The sequence below is a fragment of the Diabrotica undecimpunctata genome, chromosome 3 (assembly GCF_040954645.1).
Source record: "Diabrotica undecimpunctata isolate CICGRU chromosome 3, icDiaUnde3, whole genome shotgun sequence".
Taxonomy (NCBI): domain Eukaryota; kingdom Metazoa; phylum Arthropoda; class Insecta; order Coleoptera; family Chrysomelidae; genus Diabrotica; species Diabrotica undecimpunctata.
In genome coordinates, this window is record NC_092805.1 from 19,110,604 (window position 1) to 19,131,850 (window position 21,247).

The 21,247-nt window shown below is 32.9% G+C and overlaps 1 protein-coding gene across 5 annotated transcripts in view; it reads left to right on the forward strand.

Moving 5' to 3' along the window:
- The window catches only part of LOC140436514 (very long chain fatty acid elongase AAEL008004-like), a 227,647-nt gene extending 210,795 nt beyond the window's left edge, over nucleotides 1-16,852 (forward strand). For all 5 annotated transcript variants that reach the window (XM_072525391.1, XM_072525388.1, XM_072525390.1 and 2 more), the window contains 6 exons: nucleotides 977-1,084; nucleotides 3,831-3,914; nucleotides 3,970-4,026; nucleotides 4,490-4,595; nucleotides 6,208-6,344; nucleotides 7,105-16,852. In XM_072525391.1, coding sequence (XP_072381492.1) covers nucleotides 977-1,084; nucleotides 3,831-3,914; nucleotides 3,970-4,026; nucleotides 4,490-4,595; nucleotides 6,208-6,344; nucleotides 7,105-7,416 — 804 coding nt within the window. In that variant the 3' untranslated portion in view covers nucleotides 7,417-16,852. The remainder of the gene's footprint in view (nucleotides 1-976; nucleotides 1,085-3,830; nucleotides 3,915-3,969; nucleotides 4,027-4,489; nucleotides 4,596-6,207; nucleotides 6,345-7,104) is intronic.
- Nucleotides 16,853-21,247: the final 4,395 nt, after the last annotated feature.

The following is a 21,247-nucleotide window of genomic DNA, read 5'->3' on the forward strand; positions in this document are numbered from 1 at the left end:
ACCTATTCTTCTTCCTCCTCTTCTTCTCATATCCTTCTGCCCTGTCAGATGTCGGAAAGAATGGGAAACCCAAAATCATTTTTAATGGCATATGAGAATAACCAAGAAGATTGGACAACAACAACGAAGGAGCAAAAGTTCGTTCTCAGTTACGATAATATTGTTGTTATTGTTAACAAGTACAGAGGGAGTTCGTTTTTCAAATATGTTTCTTATTTCTTTTACTTCTTTGTGCACATTAAAAAGTCGTGGCTAGATATTACATCCTCAATTTCCTCACACCTTTCTCTTATCCATTTTTCTTCGACTAATTTTATCTCCCTTTTAATTTTTGTCTGTAGATGTCTACAATCTGTTTCATTCCATTTCATAAGTCGACGTTGTTCCATCAGTTTCAAGATGTCTTTTTTCATCAATTGATTTTTCTTGATTAAGTTACTTCTATAATCATTGTTTGTGGAGATTTTATTAACTTGGTTTTAAGATTGATCCCATAGATCCTCTGGATCTTCTAGTTGTTCTCCGATGGTCTTTAGTCTATTCTTAACCCTCTGTTAGTGTCGTGACTAAGAATGACATGTTTGAATTTTGAGACCTTCGTTCTATTTGAGGTGTGATCAACTCCCAACTCAGGTTTTGCAAGAACCGAACACCACTGTTTACCAGATTGTAGAACAGTACCATCAGCCAACGTTTATTGTTGTGCGTAACATTGTTGTGTTGACAAAGGTGGTCAACCAGGTCGACGCCGCCAACTTTGGTCATATTTTAAAAAGGTGCGACCTCAGGTTTATTTTTTCTCCAGTAGACTCATCTATATCAACGGTGGGTGGAATGGTATGTGGATAAAATTAGTACAGTTGGCCTTATTTGGCTAAACATATTTGCTAAAGAACAAACTGTTAAGCTTGTTCGTGCCGAAATTAATAGTATACTTGAAACTAGGTGAATTTTAATTTTTTTTTCTTTTTTTTAGGTATTAGGACCAAAGTTCATGGAAAATAGGAAGCCTCTTAACTTAAAGAATACCCTTATTGTTTATAATTTTGCCCAGGTTATATTTAGTATATGGATATTTTATCAAGTAAGTAGTCAATGACATTTATTTTTCTATTGAATAAGAGTAAACATGCACATAAAATGTATGTTTTGCCATTTTCCCACTAAATCCGTTGTACGGCATCTATTAACTGTTCGATTAGTTAGACGTTGACACACGTTTCGTACAATGTTGTGTTATCAGGATAGTAGAGAATGTAGAAAGTTATTAAATAATGAAAATTTAAGATTAATAATGACTAAAAAGTGTCCTCTTCCTCTTTATAAACAATGCTGCTTGTTCATTGGCGGATTATATCTTGCTATTTTGACGACATGGGTGTCCCCCATTCTGCTTAATGTGGTTATTCCAATCTTTTTTTCCATTTAGTGTCCATTCGTTTATACACTGGACGTTACATTTTCTTCTAATGTCTTCACTTCTAAGGCATGTGTCATTATTGGTCTTATACTGGCTTTATAAATTCTTCACTTCATCTCAGTGTTAATGTGTCTGTTTCGCCATCTAGTCTCATTAAGGCATCCTGCCAGTCTATTTGCTTTTTGTACTTGATCTCTCACTTCTTTGTCCAACTCTCCATAGCGGGACAGAGTAATTCCAAGGTATTTTATTTCCATTACTTGTTGAATACTGATGCGTTCAATTTCTATTTTACATCTGGTTGATTCATTGTTGATTATTATTGTTTTAGTTTTCTGAGAAGCGATTGTCATATTAAAGGCGTTTGCTCTTATGTTAAATCTGTGGACCAGTCTTTCCAAACTACCTTCATCTTGGGCTATCAATATTGCGTCATCTGCGTAACAAAGTATTTTACTTCTTTGTTCCCCATTCTATATCCTTTTCCTTTGTTAACGTTTTTGATAATTTCATCCATGAATAAATTGAAGAGCATAGGGCTCAACGAGTCCCCTATCTTATTCTACTGCCTATTTCTATAGGTTCTGTAAGTTGTCTTACTATTCTGACTTCCATTTTGTTGTTTTGGTAGATGTTTTCAATAGTTTTTAGAATATTTTTGGGAACTTTCCGATCAGCCTGGACTTTTACTTTGACTAATTTTCTTGTAATATCATCATCCAGCCTCAAAAGTCCGCTGCTGAGCATAGGCCTCTTCATCATGTTTCCAACTGTTTTGCGCCACTCTTCTTGTAACGCCCGTGACAAATCCGATAGTTGTATTGGAGAGCTCACTTTTTGGATTATCATTAATTTATTTATTTATAATCATTTCTCTAAATTTAAAATATAAATCGTTGTTCTACTTTGGTTAAAATTGTATGGATTACCCATGCATTTACTAACGTTGTACCAAAAAGCAGGTCCATAATCAGTTTTCGGTACCACTTAACTATTTTGTGTAATGGGCTATAATAGAAACTTAATTTGTCTGACATATCTACACCTTTTTTGGCAATGTTATATAATTATGCAATCTGGTTTTCTTATTGGATCCTCAACCCGATTTTTTTGTTTCAACCATTCTACCTTTACAGTCGTCATCATCATCACTCTTTTTTTATCGCACTTAAACTACCTTAAACTTGGCTACGCTTTTGCTTATGCTTTACAACCTCCTTGGTCAAATGTTTTCTATTTGATAGAAGAGTACCACACGAAAAGGTTTTTTTTAGAAGGTTCTATACTAATGGCAAACTAATATAGAAATTATCAGCATAAAAAACACGTCCCGTTTCCAAGTCCCGTCATTTAAAAAGGTCGATTATTATTCGATGAGCATGACCAAATTTATCGTTGAAATATTTAGTAAACGACGAATTTTATAAAGACGATGATCTGACTGTTGGTATTCTTCAAAATATGACATATGATATTTTCCACTAAGCTCATTTATAAATTTCCACTCTATTACAGGGGAGCTGTCTTTTGTTGTTGGTTTATTTTTTCGTTTTCTTGTTCCTCTACTTCGTCGAAATCTCTCGACAACGAAGAGACACTAAATACACTTGATAACGCAAAGTCGGAGTCATCACTAGCGTCACTATCGTCTGAAAAAACAGCTGTTCTTGATGACGTTCCTAAAAATGGTGGGGTTGCAGGTGTACTACTTTCGTCTCTACAATACAGAGAACCAGTTTCAGATATAGCCAAAGAAGTAACTTCTTCATTTCTTTGCTGTGTTTCTGCAGTACTGTGGGTAATCATTTCTGCAACCGTTTGAGATTAATTAGTTCTAGATAAATAACTTGTTAAAATTAATTTATTCTGTGTAATCAGCTCTAAATGTAGCACGTGAAGTGATTTTATCATGGTGTATTTTTTTCTCATCTGGATCATCAGACTGAATTTCACTCTCAACAATTTGATTGCTAGAACTTGCTAGTTGAAGTATTTTGGGTGACTTACACGAAAAAAAAACTATTCGCCCTGGATGAAAGAAACATCGTAAATTGGAATGTTTTATTAGAAATTAATTGTAAAATTAGAATCGTCCTTAACGTGTTAAAAGATCGCATCTAAATATATTATGCGATAATAAAGCTGTAAAGATGCTAATAATTATGGAGAAGAAAATTATTTCTGTAATCTTCATAAAACAATGTGTCGTTGATGTCCAGAATAATTTGCCTACTCTGGTCCAATAGTTTTTTATTTTATTCGTGCCCAATTTATCTTTATTTTTATAAAGATTAAATTTTAATTGTTTTTGCTACTAATGATTGGTAAAACTACCTCTGTCGCTTCAATTTTATGGTTCGTTTTTGTTTGCAGTTCATGTGTTTATTATAATCATATTTTTGTTTTTCAGATTGGTATGGGGGGATGGTTTACGGGGGAATATAGCTTGAGGTGTCAGCCAGTAGATTATTCCAATAAACCAAGTACAATAAGAGTAAGTTCTTAATATATAGTGAATTTAGCATAAAACTAACAATTCTTATTTTTAGATGGTACACGCATCATGGTGGTACTTTTTCTCGAAATTCACAGAATTCTTCGATACGGTAAGTATTTTTAACTTTTCATTTGGTATGTTAATTTTTTTGAAATGTTTGGCGCTTCTTTAAGAATGAAATAATACTACACATGTAAAATCCAAAACCTTTATTTAGTCTAATTATCACTTAATCTTTGTTAAAAGAAGAAACAGTCGATATTTCAAAGATGGCATTTGATATATTTTGAATGATAGTGGTGGATATTTCTAGTATTTCTCGTATAAATTTATTTTTAAGCTTCCATGGTTTTCCTTGCAGTACCAAACGCGTTTTCAAAATCTACAAATTTTAATAAGAGCAGCCAAAACACACTATTTACTTTATTTCTTATATTTGTTATATTTCTTTCCTCTTCGTTTTCTCTTTTATTATTTCTCATCGTCCTCTCTCATCCTATGACTTCGTGTGCATAATTGTAACAAAAACAAAATTTATTATTGATTAACTGAATGTTTTTCTTTCCTTGCAGATTTTCTTCGTACTAAGGAAGAAAAATGATCATATTTCAACTCTGCACGTAATTCATCATGGAGTTATGCCAATGTCAGTGTGGTTTGGAGTAAAATACACGCCAGGTAAGTCATTTATTAAAAAAAAGACTTGAGCCATATGACCAATGGTCGCAACCAACACTACTCGCTATTTGAATAATTGCAAGTAAGAATTTATGTTATCGGCACCCCGGGAAGATTGTCAGACCATCTAGAATGGGTCAATTGTACTATTCCTTAATATCTCGATTATCCCATAGTGATATTCCAGTCTTCGGTGCTCCAGGGCACCCAGCTCCTTCAAGCTCAAATGTAATGCTTAGAAAGAATATATTCTTTTAAAAGACTTGTGGCTTTACGTAATGTCGAAAGCTGCCTGTTTAGCTGGATAAGTTTCAATTCGAAAATTTGTCACCTTTGATAAGTCAGGTCTGAACAGTAACAGAGAAAGAGCGAGGAAGTTTCGTTGTGCGCATCACATAGGCGGCACCTTGGTTTATACACTAATCCGAATAGATCTAGGAGCAGTCAGCAAGGCTAAGTGCACTGACAGTACCATTAAGAAATGTATGAGACTATAACTTCTAATAGAATTACTCTTTAATAGAATCTACCTAAAACTACCCCAACCGGTGTTAAGGGCACTCTTATGACTGGTTCCAATCCCAGTGTACTGTGTAGCAACAATATCGTTTCGTTCATTCCTATTTACATTCGACTTAACCGGCACCTAGACTGGATTGACCTTCTTGGTTATCACAGGGTCTTACATGCCGCTTAACGCTGGCTTAGTTGAGTATAGTTGAGTTAACCAGGCTTGTATACTCTAGCGTCGCCAATCTCCTTTATCCTAGGCTCAGAATGAAAAACCAGACGAATCCATTCCTACAGAGCAATGTCGGTACTGTATATGATTCTTTGAACTATGTTCATTAGCCACAGATCTTATTAATGAAATATTACTGATCTAAGTCATATGTAAGCTCCATATGTAAGGAGTCCAATATGTATCTTACATAGCTCAAACCTGGACATTCACTAAAATAAACATGGAGAAGATCAGAAAAACTCAGAGAGCTATGGAACGACAGATGCTGGGTATCTCACTCAAAGACCATAAAACCAATGAAAACATTTCGTAATAGAACAAAAGTAAAAGATGCTGTCGAACTGGCAGATAAACTGAAATGGAAATGGGCTGGACATAACGAACGTCTTACGGATGGCCGATGGAATAAAGAAATCGGGAATTGGCGGCCATATGAAGCCAAAAGACCACGAGGAAGACCGCAAATGCGATGGAGCGACGATATTAAAAGAACTGCAGGGCCAATGTGGAAACGTCTTACAAACAACAGAGATGAATGGTGAGAATTAGGAGAGACCTATATTCGGCAATCCAAATAGAGAAAAGGGCTTAAAAAAAGTCATATTTTTACTCTAATATTCTAAAAATAGTAATTGTCAAATGAAATTTACTAAATCAACTGCAACATTCACCATAAAGCCTCGGCTTTCTATCGAATGATCTTGAAGAATTTGCGCAGTGACTGATTTTTAAAACTGAGTACTAAATTCTTTTAAGTTGATGAATACAAACGTTCTAGATACAACTTTGTTTCCGGAATAAAATCTTATTGTTTTAATTATTTTTTTATAGATTATGTAGTAAACATTCAAAAATATTATTTTTTAGGTGGCCACAGCACATTCTTTGGCTTTATCAACACTTTTGTTCATATTATTATGTACACGTACTATATGTTGTCCGCGATGGGACCACATATGCAGAAATATCTATGGTGGAAGAAATACCTTACAGCATTCCAAATGGTAAATAATATAATCCTTTTTTTTAATAACCCCTTGAGTATTATAAACTGTTTGAAATTTAAATTAACTTTATATATATATATATATATATATATATATATATATATATATATATACTACTAACTCTATCAACATTATGAAGCCCAATAGTTCTTGTATTTTGATCTAGTTTATCTGAAACTAAAGTTTATAGTACTCTATAAGCATTTGTATAATTAAATGATTTTTGTGTTCTTTATCATTAACAATCAGTACCCCTTACTTTTTCCTGCCTTTAAATATTATTCAATGCTTCTGGTCTGTGAATCCCGATGGAGCATCATCTACATATCTAAAAAAAAGGAATTATCATTTCCCTATATGATAGAGCCCGAAGCACATGCATTTCAGGAAGAAAAAACATGGGCCAAACGGCTAGAACCTTTAACAAACGGATAGCAGACCATAAAAAGGCTTTCAATAGTACAAAAACAGATTCTTCTTACGCACTTCATCTTAGATAGATCGTAGATCATAATCACTCTTTTATTTTCAAATTATTTTTCATATTATTTATTTTTAATTTCAAATTCTTCACATTCAAAATAAAGGTCTTCAGCTATCATTATTAGAATCTATGGAAATTAACAAATGAAAAAATACATGTATAATTCTGAATGACCAACTTGATATAAACAGTTCTCCCCTCCCCAATTTATTCATTTAAAGACTATAAAGTGTAAGATTATTGTTTTATCTTAATAAAAATTAATATTTTTAGGTACAATTCGTTGCTATCATGGTCCATGCGTTCCAACTTCTCTTCACCGACTGCAACTACCCTAGAGCGTTCGTGTGGTGGATAGGCATGCACGCTGTCATGTTCTTCTTCCTCTTCAAAGAGTTCTACAACCAAACCTATTCCAGAAAAATGAGAAGTAAAGAGCTCAACGGTAAAGCCAAAACTCAAAACGGCCACCAGAACGGTTACACCAACGGCCACACAAATGGCGTCCATAAAAATGGAGTTAGTAAAGTTAGTGAATACTACGTTAACGGTACAACTGAAATCCACCAGAGGATAAAGTCATAGTGATACTAGTTTATAATTAGTTTTTTTCTAGAAAATTCCATCAAGATGGACAATTTACTTAATTTAAATGTGGTGATTGAATTCGGTTCATAGGGAAATAAAAACAGTTTATAAAATCAGCAAGCACCTGATAACCAACCGCGTTCAAAACTTGTACAGGGCATATCGGAGAGTTTATGTGTAAAAAGACGGAATATGGGATGTTTCATTATTTGATCAAAGGGCATTTTAATTTTATGGTTACTACTAGGTATTTGTAGTATCTGCTTGAGATTTCGGAAAAATAATGAACCCACCTTATAGAAAAGTAATTGTTTTTCTAATTGATCTTTTTACACATAAACTTTCTGAGAGAAGTTGTACATATATTGTTACATTAAAATGTTATTTGGCGTTATTTTTGTATTCACTATTCACTTAAAAAACTTCTCGAATTTTATAAAACAAAATCGTCAGGTAGGCATACACGAAGGGGGTGTTCGAAAGTATGATCCAAAGACGGATAATTTATACCACTACCGCCAGTATAGCCTGTTAAACATCAGTGGACCCGAAATGATTTATTATGCAGGTCAGCATAAACGTACCGGTGAAAGGTACTGTATTTAGTAGGTGCTAAGCAAAACTTTGTAAAATCTGCTTCGTGTGTATTTACCTTAGGCATCTCATAGAATTCAGTATTATTCTATAATACACGAGAAGTAGAACTCTATTTATATATCAGGGAGTATAGACTTTTGTGTAGACTGACAAATGAAAGAAAACATAACCTAACCTAACCTAACTAGTCTTGTATATTCATTGACATGTAATTCAAGATAGTACTGTCTAATGGGGCGGGTTTCAAAAACGTGACCTTCTTATTAGTCATTTAGGTCACGTGGTCGATAAATCTGGCAAATTAGATTGTCGCAGCTTTTCAATTTTATACACCATACATTTCCTTTGATACGCTGTATTATATTGTGATTGAATAGATTGAATTATTGTTCTTCGACCATGGAGGAGCAATAACTGATGAATAGAAAAAAAGTTTTACCTTTTGCTATACAAGCAGCTTACAGCAGCAATGTAGCTTACAAGCCATCCTGCCAGCAATAATATTTGGCAAGGTTCAGGAAGAAGAACGTCCTGGTTAAAGAACCTCAGAACCTCATTTAACACAATATTTGAGAAGATTTTCCGCATTGTTGCAGACAAAATAAGGATTGCCATGAAATCGCCTAGAAGAATGTAGCAAGCGATCATTTCATTTATTTTTTGTGGTTCACTAAATTTGCTGTTTCCTAGGAAGCTCCGTCAACGGAAGCTCCTTAACTGCGGTCGGCGGAAATTCTGCAGAATTTTTGGTTTCCGCTGTCGTTCAGCCACGTTTAGTGGATATTCAGCAGTAAAAACCGCCATAAACATTGGGAGCGTTTGTATAAAATTGAAGAAAAACATGTATCTATATATGTCATATTATGTCAAAGATAAAACTGTTGTTACAAATTCTTTAGTTCAGTTAAAATACTACCGAAATTCGGTATATAATTTAGGTTCAAGTATTAACTTAAATGTCGAATAATTTTTACTCTAATAATAATCTTTTTCATCACTAATAATAGAGCTCTGTATAATCATTTCGACTGACTGACACATTTCAGTAGAAATCGTCGTTTTAAGTCACTGTAGGCGACGGAACATTGTTCTGCGGATTCATTTTGCGTTCAGCTTTATCGGCTCATTCAAGCGGACATTCTTGGGAAACCGAAGCTTAAAGAGTAATAAAAAGTGAGGAGTCACCGATAAACGACAGAATAAAAGACGTACTTACGTAGAGAAATAAGTAGTTGCTTTTGAGTCTTCATTTCTACTTTTCGCGGTACAGTACAATCTGCCTATCATGGTCTAAGGACTATAACACCTTCCACTCAGTTGGAACCAAGCAAGCAGGCAATTTAATTAAACCCAGCCTTTGAGAAATGTTCACCCCTAAGAATTACGTTCGGGTGTGACAATTCATTGGAGCGAGGTGTATTAACTCGAGTAAAAACAGGAGTCACTCCACCTCGCTACAATGCTCCAGACCATCCCTTTTCCCTATAGCACTCTGATGCGCGATAGGGGCACAACTATCAGCCAAATGCTCTTCATGTGGAGATCCTGGGTAATAGAACCCCAACATGGTTTCCTAACCGAATTTAAAACTCAGGACAGCGCATTGTCGCTATATTCCTGTTATCTTAATGTGGCTTATCCGCGAACTAAAATTGCTTACTTGGGCCTCAAGTCTCCGCTCTGAGCTAGGCTCAGTTCAGCGACTTGGTGCTCAAGGGGTTGGGCCCTACATGCCCGAGTTTTTAGTGGTTTTTGTTAATATTTTTTTTTTGTGGCTTGCGCCGGTTTTTGTTAGTAGTTTTTTGATTTTTTTGGTGGCCGAAGCCGTTTTTTGTTGTTTTTTGGATTTTTTTTTGTAGGATGCCTGAAACATAAAATCAGAATTAGTGCATATTAATATAATAAATGATCTACTTAAAATTAACTGAATCCACGCTGTACGTTGCGATTGTCCACGAGGGTTATGAGCTACGAACTATCTTCATTGTGCGTTGTGTTGTTTTTTGAAGTGTTTTCTCTCTGGTGTTTTGTTTTCTCTCTGGTGTGATTGTTAATTTTCTCTCTAGTATTATGATTTTATTCTACTATTTGTTGTTTGGGTCTTTTGTGCTTCCATCTGTGGAATGCGTCGTACCTCATTATCTCTCGCAATATGTTCACTTGGAACCTTGCAAATAAATTTTATACGTACATCTGGAAAGATGGATCTTTTTATACAAGCACAAAAATTTTCTGAGCAAAGTACCGTTTCCGAATTTGAACCACAATATTCAGAATTCTTAGGTGGCCCTTATCAGTGTCCCAGATTGTTTCCGAACAAATACTACAACGAAATCTTGGCGACATTGTGTCAATACCTTTAAAAGAGATTATTTAGAATATTTGCAAACAAAACGTAACGGAATCTTTGGCGCCATTTCGCTAAAACCTTTTAAAGCGCATTATGCAGGTAGTTGAATGGCCCTGGGCGGTGAAAAATATTACGGAAAACATCATAAAATGATTTCTTAGAAAATTAAACGAAAATACTGAGTTTTATACAAAATTTAGTAAAATAAAAGAATTTTAAATAAAATGTAACATATCGAATTTTCGACACATTACAGTGTTCTTTAATGATCCTTCGAAATTCGCTACACTACAAGGAAGAATGAAGTTAGTGACGAATTTCTAATGCTTAAACAACTTAAATTTCTGTTATCTTTTTTTTTGTCATAGAACTACTTGTCAGAGAATGGCAAATTAAATACAAGATTTACTCACTTACTATTTAAATAAATGGTCATTTTATGTTTCCTACATCAAAAGTCAGAATGCAAACAACTGCACTATTCTTCGAGATTAAATGTTCTGGTCTTACCGTGTAGTCTGCTAGTTAAAATGTCCTTTTGCCCGACTTGATGTTGATTTTGAAGGTTGTCTTTTCGAAGTCGAATGACATTATTGTCATTTATTGTATATTTAGGGTTTGTGTAGTTTGAGTTTCCGGTTGTATAAGTTGGCCTGAGTCGGAATTGAAGAATTTGGCTTGTTTTCGGGGCTGTGTTTACTTTGTTTTCAACGACCGATTTTTCAATCCGACGTACGGTAAAGTATGTACAACATACGAAGACACTGGACTCGAAAGTTTACACTCCTTGAACAATATGTAGCTCCGGATGACGCCTTTTTAAATTTTTTAGTAAAACTGCTGGTTTCTATGAGTTGCACCAAGTAAATGTTACAAAATAACGCCAAATCTAAGCGATTGTAAAAATTATATTCCATTTAATTGATTTATTATTAAGATCTTTCTTTTTGTTTTGGTTATTTCTAATTTATTTACTGTAACCTTCTGTCTTTGCCAGTTTGCTCAATTTACAATGTGTTGTTTTCTCTAACTTATTAATATTTCTTCTTTAAAACTAAAGAAATGTTCATGTAAATGATTTCCTCGCAGCTGAAATACCTACAAGAAATTTTAATTAAATTTTTTATATTATATTTTAATTAGAGAATGTTTTTAGAAAGTAAAAAATGGCTTATATTATTTGTTTGTATCCTGTTTTAAAAACAGGAATACTTTTTAGGGTATTTTAAACTTAATTGTTGGCAGTGGAGTAAAGAGAGACATTTGAGGCCTTTTGAAACTATTTATTTGTTGTAGGAAGAATGATAGTGAGCTGTCAATCAGCTATGTATATGGGCTCACATAACCAAAATCTCTGCCAAACCGACACTGTTAAAATATTGTTTATGGTATAAATTCTTAGCAAACACATTAGCCCTGTATTGCCGTAAAATTATTTTTAATTTTCCAAGAAGAAAATGTTGAAAGAATAAATATTTAAAAAAACATTTTCCTTCCAAAATAAGACGGCTACCATATAGTAATTTTAGGCTAATATGTGGTATACAATTATTTGGTATGGAATAATTTTTTGCATTCTATACATAGTCTAACATCACAATTTCAACATTTTGTTCGTATTTTTCACTTGCGAATCTGCCAATTTTGTTTACATTTGGTCATCGAGTGAGAATCTATGGAGAAGCTATGAGCATATTAACGTGTGTATTAAAAACGGCGTAGGTAGGCGTGGCTAACGATGATACCAATATGGCGGTGAGATCATGGCCGGACTCAATAATATTAAAACTACTATAAAAATATAACTAGTTATTCAGAATATTTAAACATAATCTAAAACAGTGCAGTACATTTTTAATAAACTATGATTTATTTATCCCGCGGTAAACACTAAAAACACGATATATTATACATAAAGATAAATTAATACAGTCAAATACTATTAATTTATTCTCTGAAGTACGGGCCATTACTTTGTTTACATATTTGTATACTAACCTGTAGAACTTTATTCCTGAAGCTTTTTTATTAACATTGCTTCTGCTACTGCAACTACGTTGAGAACAAGAAACCATTATTATGCACTATCACAATATATTATTACAGTTTCTATAAAACTATTATAAAACTAAAAATATTCGAAAAACAACAAAAGTAAACAAACATATACGATCTGTCAAAAGTGGCAAAACAATCTTAACAATATGGCCGAAGTGAGGTCTTTTTTAGTCACGTGATGCCCTCTCCATAGATTCTAACTCGATGTATTTGGTACAAGTAAATGCCTCTCCATTTATATCATATGTCATTAAGGCTGTTTTGTGTAATCTAGAAGCTTATTTTGCTCCATATTTGCAACTTGTTAATGTCCAATAAAAATAAGCTTATGTTTTCCTGTAAATATGTAAGGCATTCACTATAGAAACTTGTAACATCCTCGTGAATAATGCCCACAACCACTTCTTGCATATTATACCTATCTCATATCTTGAATATTCTCGCTTAATAAATCTCATTTGACGAGATTTATTCCAATCCATTCCATTATTATTCTATTATATTAATATTTTCTATCCATTTCGCGACAATATCTGTTTCATGAGATCTTTTCCGACCGATTTTTTCGAATTGATCCAGTTTGATCAAAATAAATATTTGAATGGTGAACTTTTGACACTTTCAGGAATTTTTGGACCATGTTTTTCCATTTAGAGATAGGATTTTTTCAAATTCTTCTCCAAATGTGAATCATTTGAAGGTTTTACCTGGACATGCATCAAAATTTACCATATAATATCCCGATGGAGTGTTCAGATACCACATTTTACAGCCTAATCTAATAATAAAATATATAAATAAACTGTTCATAAGTATGGGTACTGAAATAGTTTATCATGTATTCTTCAAAATAAAGATTTTGTTCAGTAAATGTTTTCAAAAAAAAAAATAGTATATTCATCAAGTGTATTGAGACCCCTAATATAAGTCTCAACTAGATAATTCTAAATATCCTGATAAACGGAGAAGACCAAAAAATTTCATTTCATCCCGGGTGATTGTGGTATTTGGGTTTTTCAAAAACAGTGCACCAACAATAGTGTATTTAAAGCATTTGAAAATCGTTTTTGTGGCAGAAATCTCCTATATTCAAGTCAGCTTGGTTTCGTTTGGTCAGGCAAATTTTTGTTTTGGTAACTTTCATATGTTTCAAAATAGTTCTATTTCTTGTTTTTACTTCCACTTCCACTGTCTTTGTTGCCTTTGTGACCTTATACTACAACTTACGTTGTTAGCTCCTGCCCGTTTGGATTGTCAACATACCCATTGTCCTCTTCACCTGAGTCTTCATAAGTGAGAACGTTTTAACTTGGTGGCTCTATAAAAATTTCCTCAGCATTATAAATAACGGCATAAACTATGTATAGCTTCTTCTAATATAAAAACTCGTGTTACCATACGATAACGCTTAATATAAAAATACATACTCGCCAAATAGTTTATTTTACGTTAAACACGTATTAACCATGGCAAAGAAGAATTTGTAATCTACCCTTTAATATCAATACTTACTCTATTCTGCAGTTGACAAATTAAGAATTAATTTTATGCCTTGAAATTTGCAATAAGACATTAGTATTTGCGACAATATATTAAATTACATCACCCGTGTCCGGATATTAGTAGAGATCTGACCAAAATTTACTTACATAGCAATGTAATATGCTATAACATAACAATGTAGCTGTTACCATATGATAATATATTTTTAAAATAACGAATATTGATTTTAATATTTTTTCAAACATTCGTGTCGATTATAATGATCTAAATCACTCACTTCTTCAGATCATTCTTTAACATTTAGTTCTCAATGTCAGTATATCTGACGAATAGGGCGAAATAGTCAAAGTTTGCCATGCCCTTAAAGTTATAGTACCTATACGTATAGGTAAAATAAATATAATCTTCATTCAAGAACAAGGTATATGTCAAATCGAATCCCCCAACTAGCAGATCAATTTAGACCTACCCTTTAATTTTATTACTGAATTGTTCCTGATATAATCTAAAAAATTCACTTAAGTCTCTAACCTAAAAAAATATCGCAGGGCGTATCTATATATTTGCAGTCATTTACTATTTGCTTGTCAATTTCACAATAGCCAAAATTTCCAGAAACAATCCTGCCTTTTATTATCTAGTTACTTATTTAGGTGATTATTTTAATTGACACACTAACTATGAAATATTAAAGAACATAATCTGGACAAATTTAAGAGGATACGGCTAAATTGATTTCACAATTAAGGGTTTTAATTTCAACAGATACCTTGACCTTGAATGGAGATAGTGGTTAGTTCATCTATATTATAGAATAACTTTAAATGGCAATTCTCTCATTTTGACATTATCTAAGGATATACACCAAATCTTCTTATCACTTGCACCTTCTCTTCTCTTCTCTGCAATAACATTACGAGATAATGAAAAATATGTGCTCTAACCTTTAACAATAACAATGAATCGTTTTTATTTACTACATACTTTATATAAGTAAGTTTTGACCATTAGGATGTGCAACAAGAATTATCATAGCTGGTTCGTTGACGATCCTTCGCGTGCAAAATACTTTTTTTTTTAATTTTCTTTTTATGGACTTCTAATTGAAACAAAAACAGTCGGTTCGATGGATTAGCGGACTGGCTGATTCTCTTCCATGTGAGTAGTTTAGCTGGTTCGTGGCCAAGTCCCACTTCACAAAGACGTTTTTCAAACAATAGCATAAAATCCAAATTGGTGGGCATTGGCCGATTTGAAACGATTAAAAACAAGTAAAAGACGAAAAGTAATAACAAAAAGTACTATAAAATTGTGTTCGAAATTTGGGTTGCATATCTAATAGTAAAATTATTAATTCGAATTTTTTTGCAACTGCAATATTTATCTACTTTAAAATCTAGTAGTAATGGAATATAAAGTCAAATCTTAATGTTATTTCGGTTATCATTCGTAAATCTTTTCATTTCTTACCAAGTTTTCCTTTCATTCTATAGAATCTTAGGTTTCCTTCTTCTGTCAACTTATAAAATAACATTTTTCATCCTATTCCATAGTTGCTCCTGTTTTATTTTGATCATTCTTCTCTTAGTTGTATAAATCAAATACATAGATACATGTCATACAAAATTAAAACTAGTCCACTGATGTTAGGAGACCCGCTTCAGAATGAATTTAAGGAGCTTGAACTTGATGTTTTTAAGTACAATAATAGGTCTATAACTCTCACGTCTACGTTCTGCTTAATCAGAAATCTTTGATAATCTTTGCTCTAATTCTTTGTGTCGTTTCCTGAACTGCAGAAAATATTTGACTGCTGGTAGTGGATAATTGGGTTAATATATATTTATTATGTAGGTATTAGAGAATCCCTGTGTGCTGTACATAGTTTCCCACATAATACTGCGAGTCTTTGTTTTGTTATTACTTGTCTAAGGATTCCCTGGACAGATTTTTCGATGAAAATTCTTGGAAATCACTAAAGCTAGACAGTAATGTAAATTTACGAATACAAAACGTTTTTTAGTTATCATACCTGTATACCGTCCTCCTTTTGGTGCTACAGCTCAAACTCCCGCCTGATGACGAATTACAGAAAAACCGAACTCCACTGTTTTTTAACTACTTCGTTACCGGTTTTTAAACAAATAAAATAATTGTCTTTTATAAATATTATTTTCAGATTGGTAATTATTATTTAAATATATGTTTTCTTGTTGTTTCTCAATACTTTCTGCAAAAATATCTTTAATGTTTTGGAAGTAGACTGTAATATATCTAAATTGATTTTTTTAATATGAGGTTAAAACAATTATACATTATTATTACCTTGTTTATCGTATCGTTTATTTGTAAAAAATAATATTGTACAAGTTAAATTGTATAATTTGTTTTTAATTATTGATATTTTGTAAAATCAACTAAAAACAATAATATTTCACAGGGAAATGTATTTCAAATAATACGCACCATTAATGTGAAGTACTTATGTCATTTTTTCAAGGTTACTTGTTAGCTTTGATTTTAAATAAACGGTTTAAGTTCGTTAATTAGAAGTTTTGAGATTAGTACAACTATTAGATTTGTTTCAAGTCAAGGGCTGCAACTAACTTGAGAAAGAATGATAGTGACGTCACTATTAATGTGATGTGTTAGGATTTTAACTTTTCCACTGACAGACTACGCTTTGTTTTCTTAAATGTTATTAAAATGTAGAACAATTTTACGTGTCATTTGTACTTTTTATTAATATTTAATACTAAGCCGAAGTTTAATATGGATTCAAACGATTTTTAAAATTTTTAGCTTTGGTCTGTCATCGAAAAAGTGAGTGCTCGACGTAGGTACTATAAAACATATTTTTACATTCCAGTTGTTTTTGTTTGTTTTTTGTTTTATTTTCTTTTTTTAATATATTTTTAAAACCTATTATGTTTGTTTTTGTTTATTTTATAAATTTTTATCCTATTTTTATGTTTTTGATATAGTATTTATTTTTTATACATTATTTGCAATAGGGAGGGTTTCAGTTTTTACAATTAACGGTACCGTAAAAATAGAAACAGTTTTAACTTTGAACATAAATATAGTAAAGTATTATGAGATGTAAGGAATTGAAAGCTGCCTTAGTTTATGGGCCTTGCAGTCCTCTATAAACCTACACCATTGTTTTTTCTTTTAAGTTCAAGAAAAAAAATTAAAACCTGCTGTTTCTGTTCACCCCATTGAGTGGGGTGAGTGACATGAGTTTCTACATTGCAGAGTCCTTCATGAAAAAGCACTCACATATATATTACAGGATCCAACTTGTAAATACAATACATTTTGGAGACGGCTATCGCCGTATTCCCGTTTTCCTCCGCCAATCCACCCGGTCCAAGGCATGCTCCTCCTCCAAACCTCTCGATTCCATCGCTCTTCTAATTCCTTCATTCCATGAGCGTCGAGGTTTACCGCTTTTTCTTCTCCCAGGGGCTTCCATCTGTGAAGTTTTTGGGGCCAACGTTCGTCAGGCATTCTCAATAGGTGCCAAACCATTTTAAACCTCTTCTTTCTATTCTGTCAATGACCGTTTCTGTAGCATTCATCTTATTTCTGATAGATTCGTTGGTTTTCCTTTCCAGCCTTGATGTTCTAGCACTTTTCAAATAATCCATTTCAACTGCCAACAATCTTCTCTTCTGGTCTGCATTAATTGTCCATACTTCAGAGCCATAAAAAAGAACTCATTCAACCATGGTTTACCCTATTCTTTTTTTGTTACTTTTGGAAATTTTGCGATCCCACCATAAGGAGGAGAAATAAAGAGAAGGATATGGTTGGTTTGGGTATCCTTCGGAAAAATTTCCTATATACAAAACATAGAAAATACCCCCAATATTTAAAAACAAGAGTCTTCAACCAATGTATACTTCCTGTTCTCACCTACGGTTCTCAAACTTGGACGTTTACAAAGGAAAACATGGCAAAAATAGCAAAGACCCAAAGAGCCATGGAAAGGCAAATGCTGAAGATCAGGCTATCAGACAAGAAAAGAAATACTTGGATGTATTGACACAGATAGCAAAACTTAAGTGGAATTTCGCTGGACATACCATAAGACAGAAAGACGACAGATGGAATAAGATGATTATACACTGGAGACCATATAGTTACAAACCAAAAAGAGGAAGGCCACAAATGAGATGGTCAGATGACTTGAAGAAACACGCAGGCCCGAAGTGGATACAAACTGCCTACAATAGAGAGACACGGAAGAAGGGAGAGGAGGCTTATGTCCAAAATTGGATAGCAAGGGCTGTATAAATAGATAGATGTAATACATCATGTATTTTTCCATTTATTATCTTTCCAAACAATCTCCCGAAAGTAGGTAGGACATTTCTTCAGTTGGTAAAAATGTGTTTGCTCTAACTAATTGTTTCCTATTCCTCAAGTAAGATTGGACCCAATTCAAAGAAATACCTCGAATTCCCTAGAAATTTAGTTTTTTTATCAAAATGTAGCGATTTAAACAATCAAAAGCTTTGACATAGTCAAAAAAAAACAGTGGCAGTATAAAGATTATTGTTTAGTGCTTGATAGACCTCATGTAGTACAGAAGAGATAGCATCATTGGTACATTTATAAGACAAAAAGCCGCGATTAAGCATATATTTCAAAAATTAAAAGAGATAGGTATGGGAAACCCCAATATAGTGTGAAAGCTAAGTAAATTTGCCATACGACAAACTAATGAAATCTAGAGTATACTATTTAAAATAATTACGTTATTACAGCTTGAATGTGCTAATAGAACAACCTAAGATTTTGACCATCCTATAAAATATTTTCTCAAAACAAATATCTGTCGTAAGTAGGACAAATAATCTTTTATTTTTACTCCTACAGTAACACTTATTAACAAATTGTAATATACTCAATGCGTTATTGAAATTAAAGCAAATTTTTACAACCAATCCCACTATACAAGCAATAAAAAATGAATTAGAAATACTTCATTCCATGGGAAAGGACACAGCTTTCATGTGGGTACCATCGCACACTGGAATCTAGGGAAATGAAAAAGCAGATCAACTAGCAACTACAAGCCGTGCCAACTTAGTAGATACTACAAAAATTACAGAATATCCTTATAGTAACATGAAACATCTGATTAAAGTTCACTGCAATAACATTTATCAAAATTACTGGGAAAATTCAGCAACCAAATTAAACCCAATATGCCAAAGGTAAACAGTTCTTTGAATAACCCCACAAGTAGACGAGATCAAGTAATTATAAACCGTTTAAGAATTAGTTATACTGCTGTCACGCACAAATTTTTATTCAGTAAAGATCCACCACCAATTTGACACAACTGCTCCACTTCATTGACGGTGAAACACTTCCTGCTTGACTGCCCATGTTTCCAAAAGCAAAGAAGAATGCATGGAATTTCAGACTACCGTAATTTCGGGTGACTTTGACTCACTTTCGAAGTTTGAACGTAGATTTCAGTATTCTAAATACATAAAAGTATATTTTTTAATTTATTTGTATTTGAGTCTTTAACTACTTTTTTACAAAAATTACACTAAAACACAACGAAGCGCTTACTTTATTACAAAAAAAAATAAAAATGTGGTGTGGAAAGTCACCCGCTGGTGTCGGGTGACTTTGTCTCAAGCTACATTTTTCATTAATTCTCAGTGATTATTAGTGTATGGGCTTAAGTCACCCTACAAGATGAATAATAAATAAACATTTTATTAGTTAAAAAAATATTTATTTAAATTTCAAACAAAAAAAAACTAAAACTAAAATGAAACTCTACATAGGACCCTCGGTTTACAAAGCACATCATTTTTAAACAAAAAATGAACAATAAAACAATTTACAAGCTTGTTTTTAAATCTGGAAAGACATATCGGTTATGTCCAAGTTCCAATGGCTCTGTGAAATCAATATTACCCAGGTGGTAGGATTTTCTTACGTTGACTTCGGGCCATTGCCACAAACTTCAATTTTGCCAAGTTTTAAAGTACTTATTGGCACTTCGAATTCTATTGCAGCTTTTCTTTGAGATAGGACTTCTTTCTACTGTGTCTGTCTTGTAATTTCCATAATTTCTACTACCAGCAACACGTTTGTAATTTGAGGGCATCTAAAAAAAAGTCGTTAGTTCTATACAGTTAACAAACTCTGCAGTTGTTACAAGGCTAAATTCAAATTAAAAATCAGCATTTACTTACTTCAATTTAAATAAAGAACCAACGAATAACCAAAATCCAACATTCAACAAACTGGGCCAAAGTCACCCGAAAACGAAAACCGTTAAATTCTGTACCACTTTGCAAATAAAAACCGACCTTATTAGCATCTACGTTTAGACTGAAATACTGACGCCAGGCGGGGCGGGTAAGAATTCACAGATATTCAATGTGCAGCTATGCAATTAATCTTACTCTTGGAAGTATTATTGGTTGCTAACCAATTTTTACAGTCAAGAAATCTTACGTAAAATGGCTATATTTTAAAAATTCATTTTTTTCTTATTATAACCAGTATTACCGTGATTTATTAAAATTTTCCTAAAGTTAATATGGTACTGATGGTGAGGTATAATGAAATTTACATGATAATATATTGTACATACGCACTAGTTACTAAAATATCTTTTTCCCAAAATGAGCCAAAGTCACCCTGGCGGGCCAAAGTCACCCGAAATTACGGTACCTCAAATCCATCCTGACAGATAAAAATTGAAATGTATTAAATTATTTAAGAGATATAAAATTGTATTATACTATTTAATGTACATAATCATATTAAAACTATTGTGTTTGTCATCTCACTAATAACCATGCGTGGTTGATGTGGAATAAGTGTTTCAAATAAAAAAAAATCTTTTATTTAGGTCCAAGAACAAATTGTAGCGTCAATGGCATTATATATTCTTATGAAGAAAAAAACTTTAATATTAAGTCGATTTCTGTACAGAAACCGATGCGTATAGGATGGGCAACTGTGTATAATTTTTGTGAATTATTAAAACTAAACTAAAACTAAAATAGAACTAGGTACAGAAACCCACTGTCTACATAAAGTTACAAATAATACCTATTCTTTTTTTGAAAATAAACGTTGTAAATATATAATCAACTGCCCAACAAATTTAGCGGAGATCTAATAAAATACTAGCCATTTTTTAAGTGTTATTAGATATTATCATAACCCACGAAATGCTGTAAAATAGTAAATAATGTTAGAGCTATAACGTTTACTACGCACAACCATTGTTTTCCAACAACGTTTAATGTTTGTTTCACGTCTTAAGTGCCT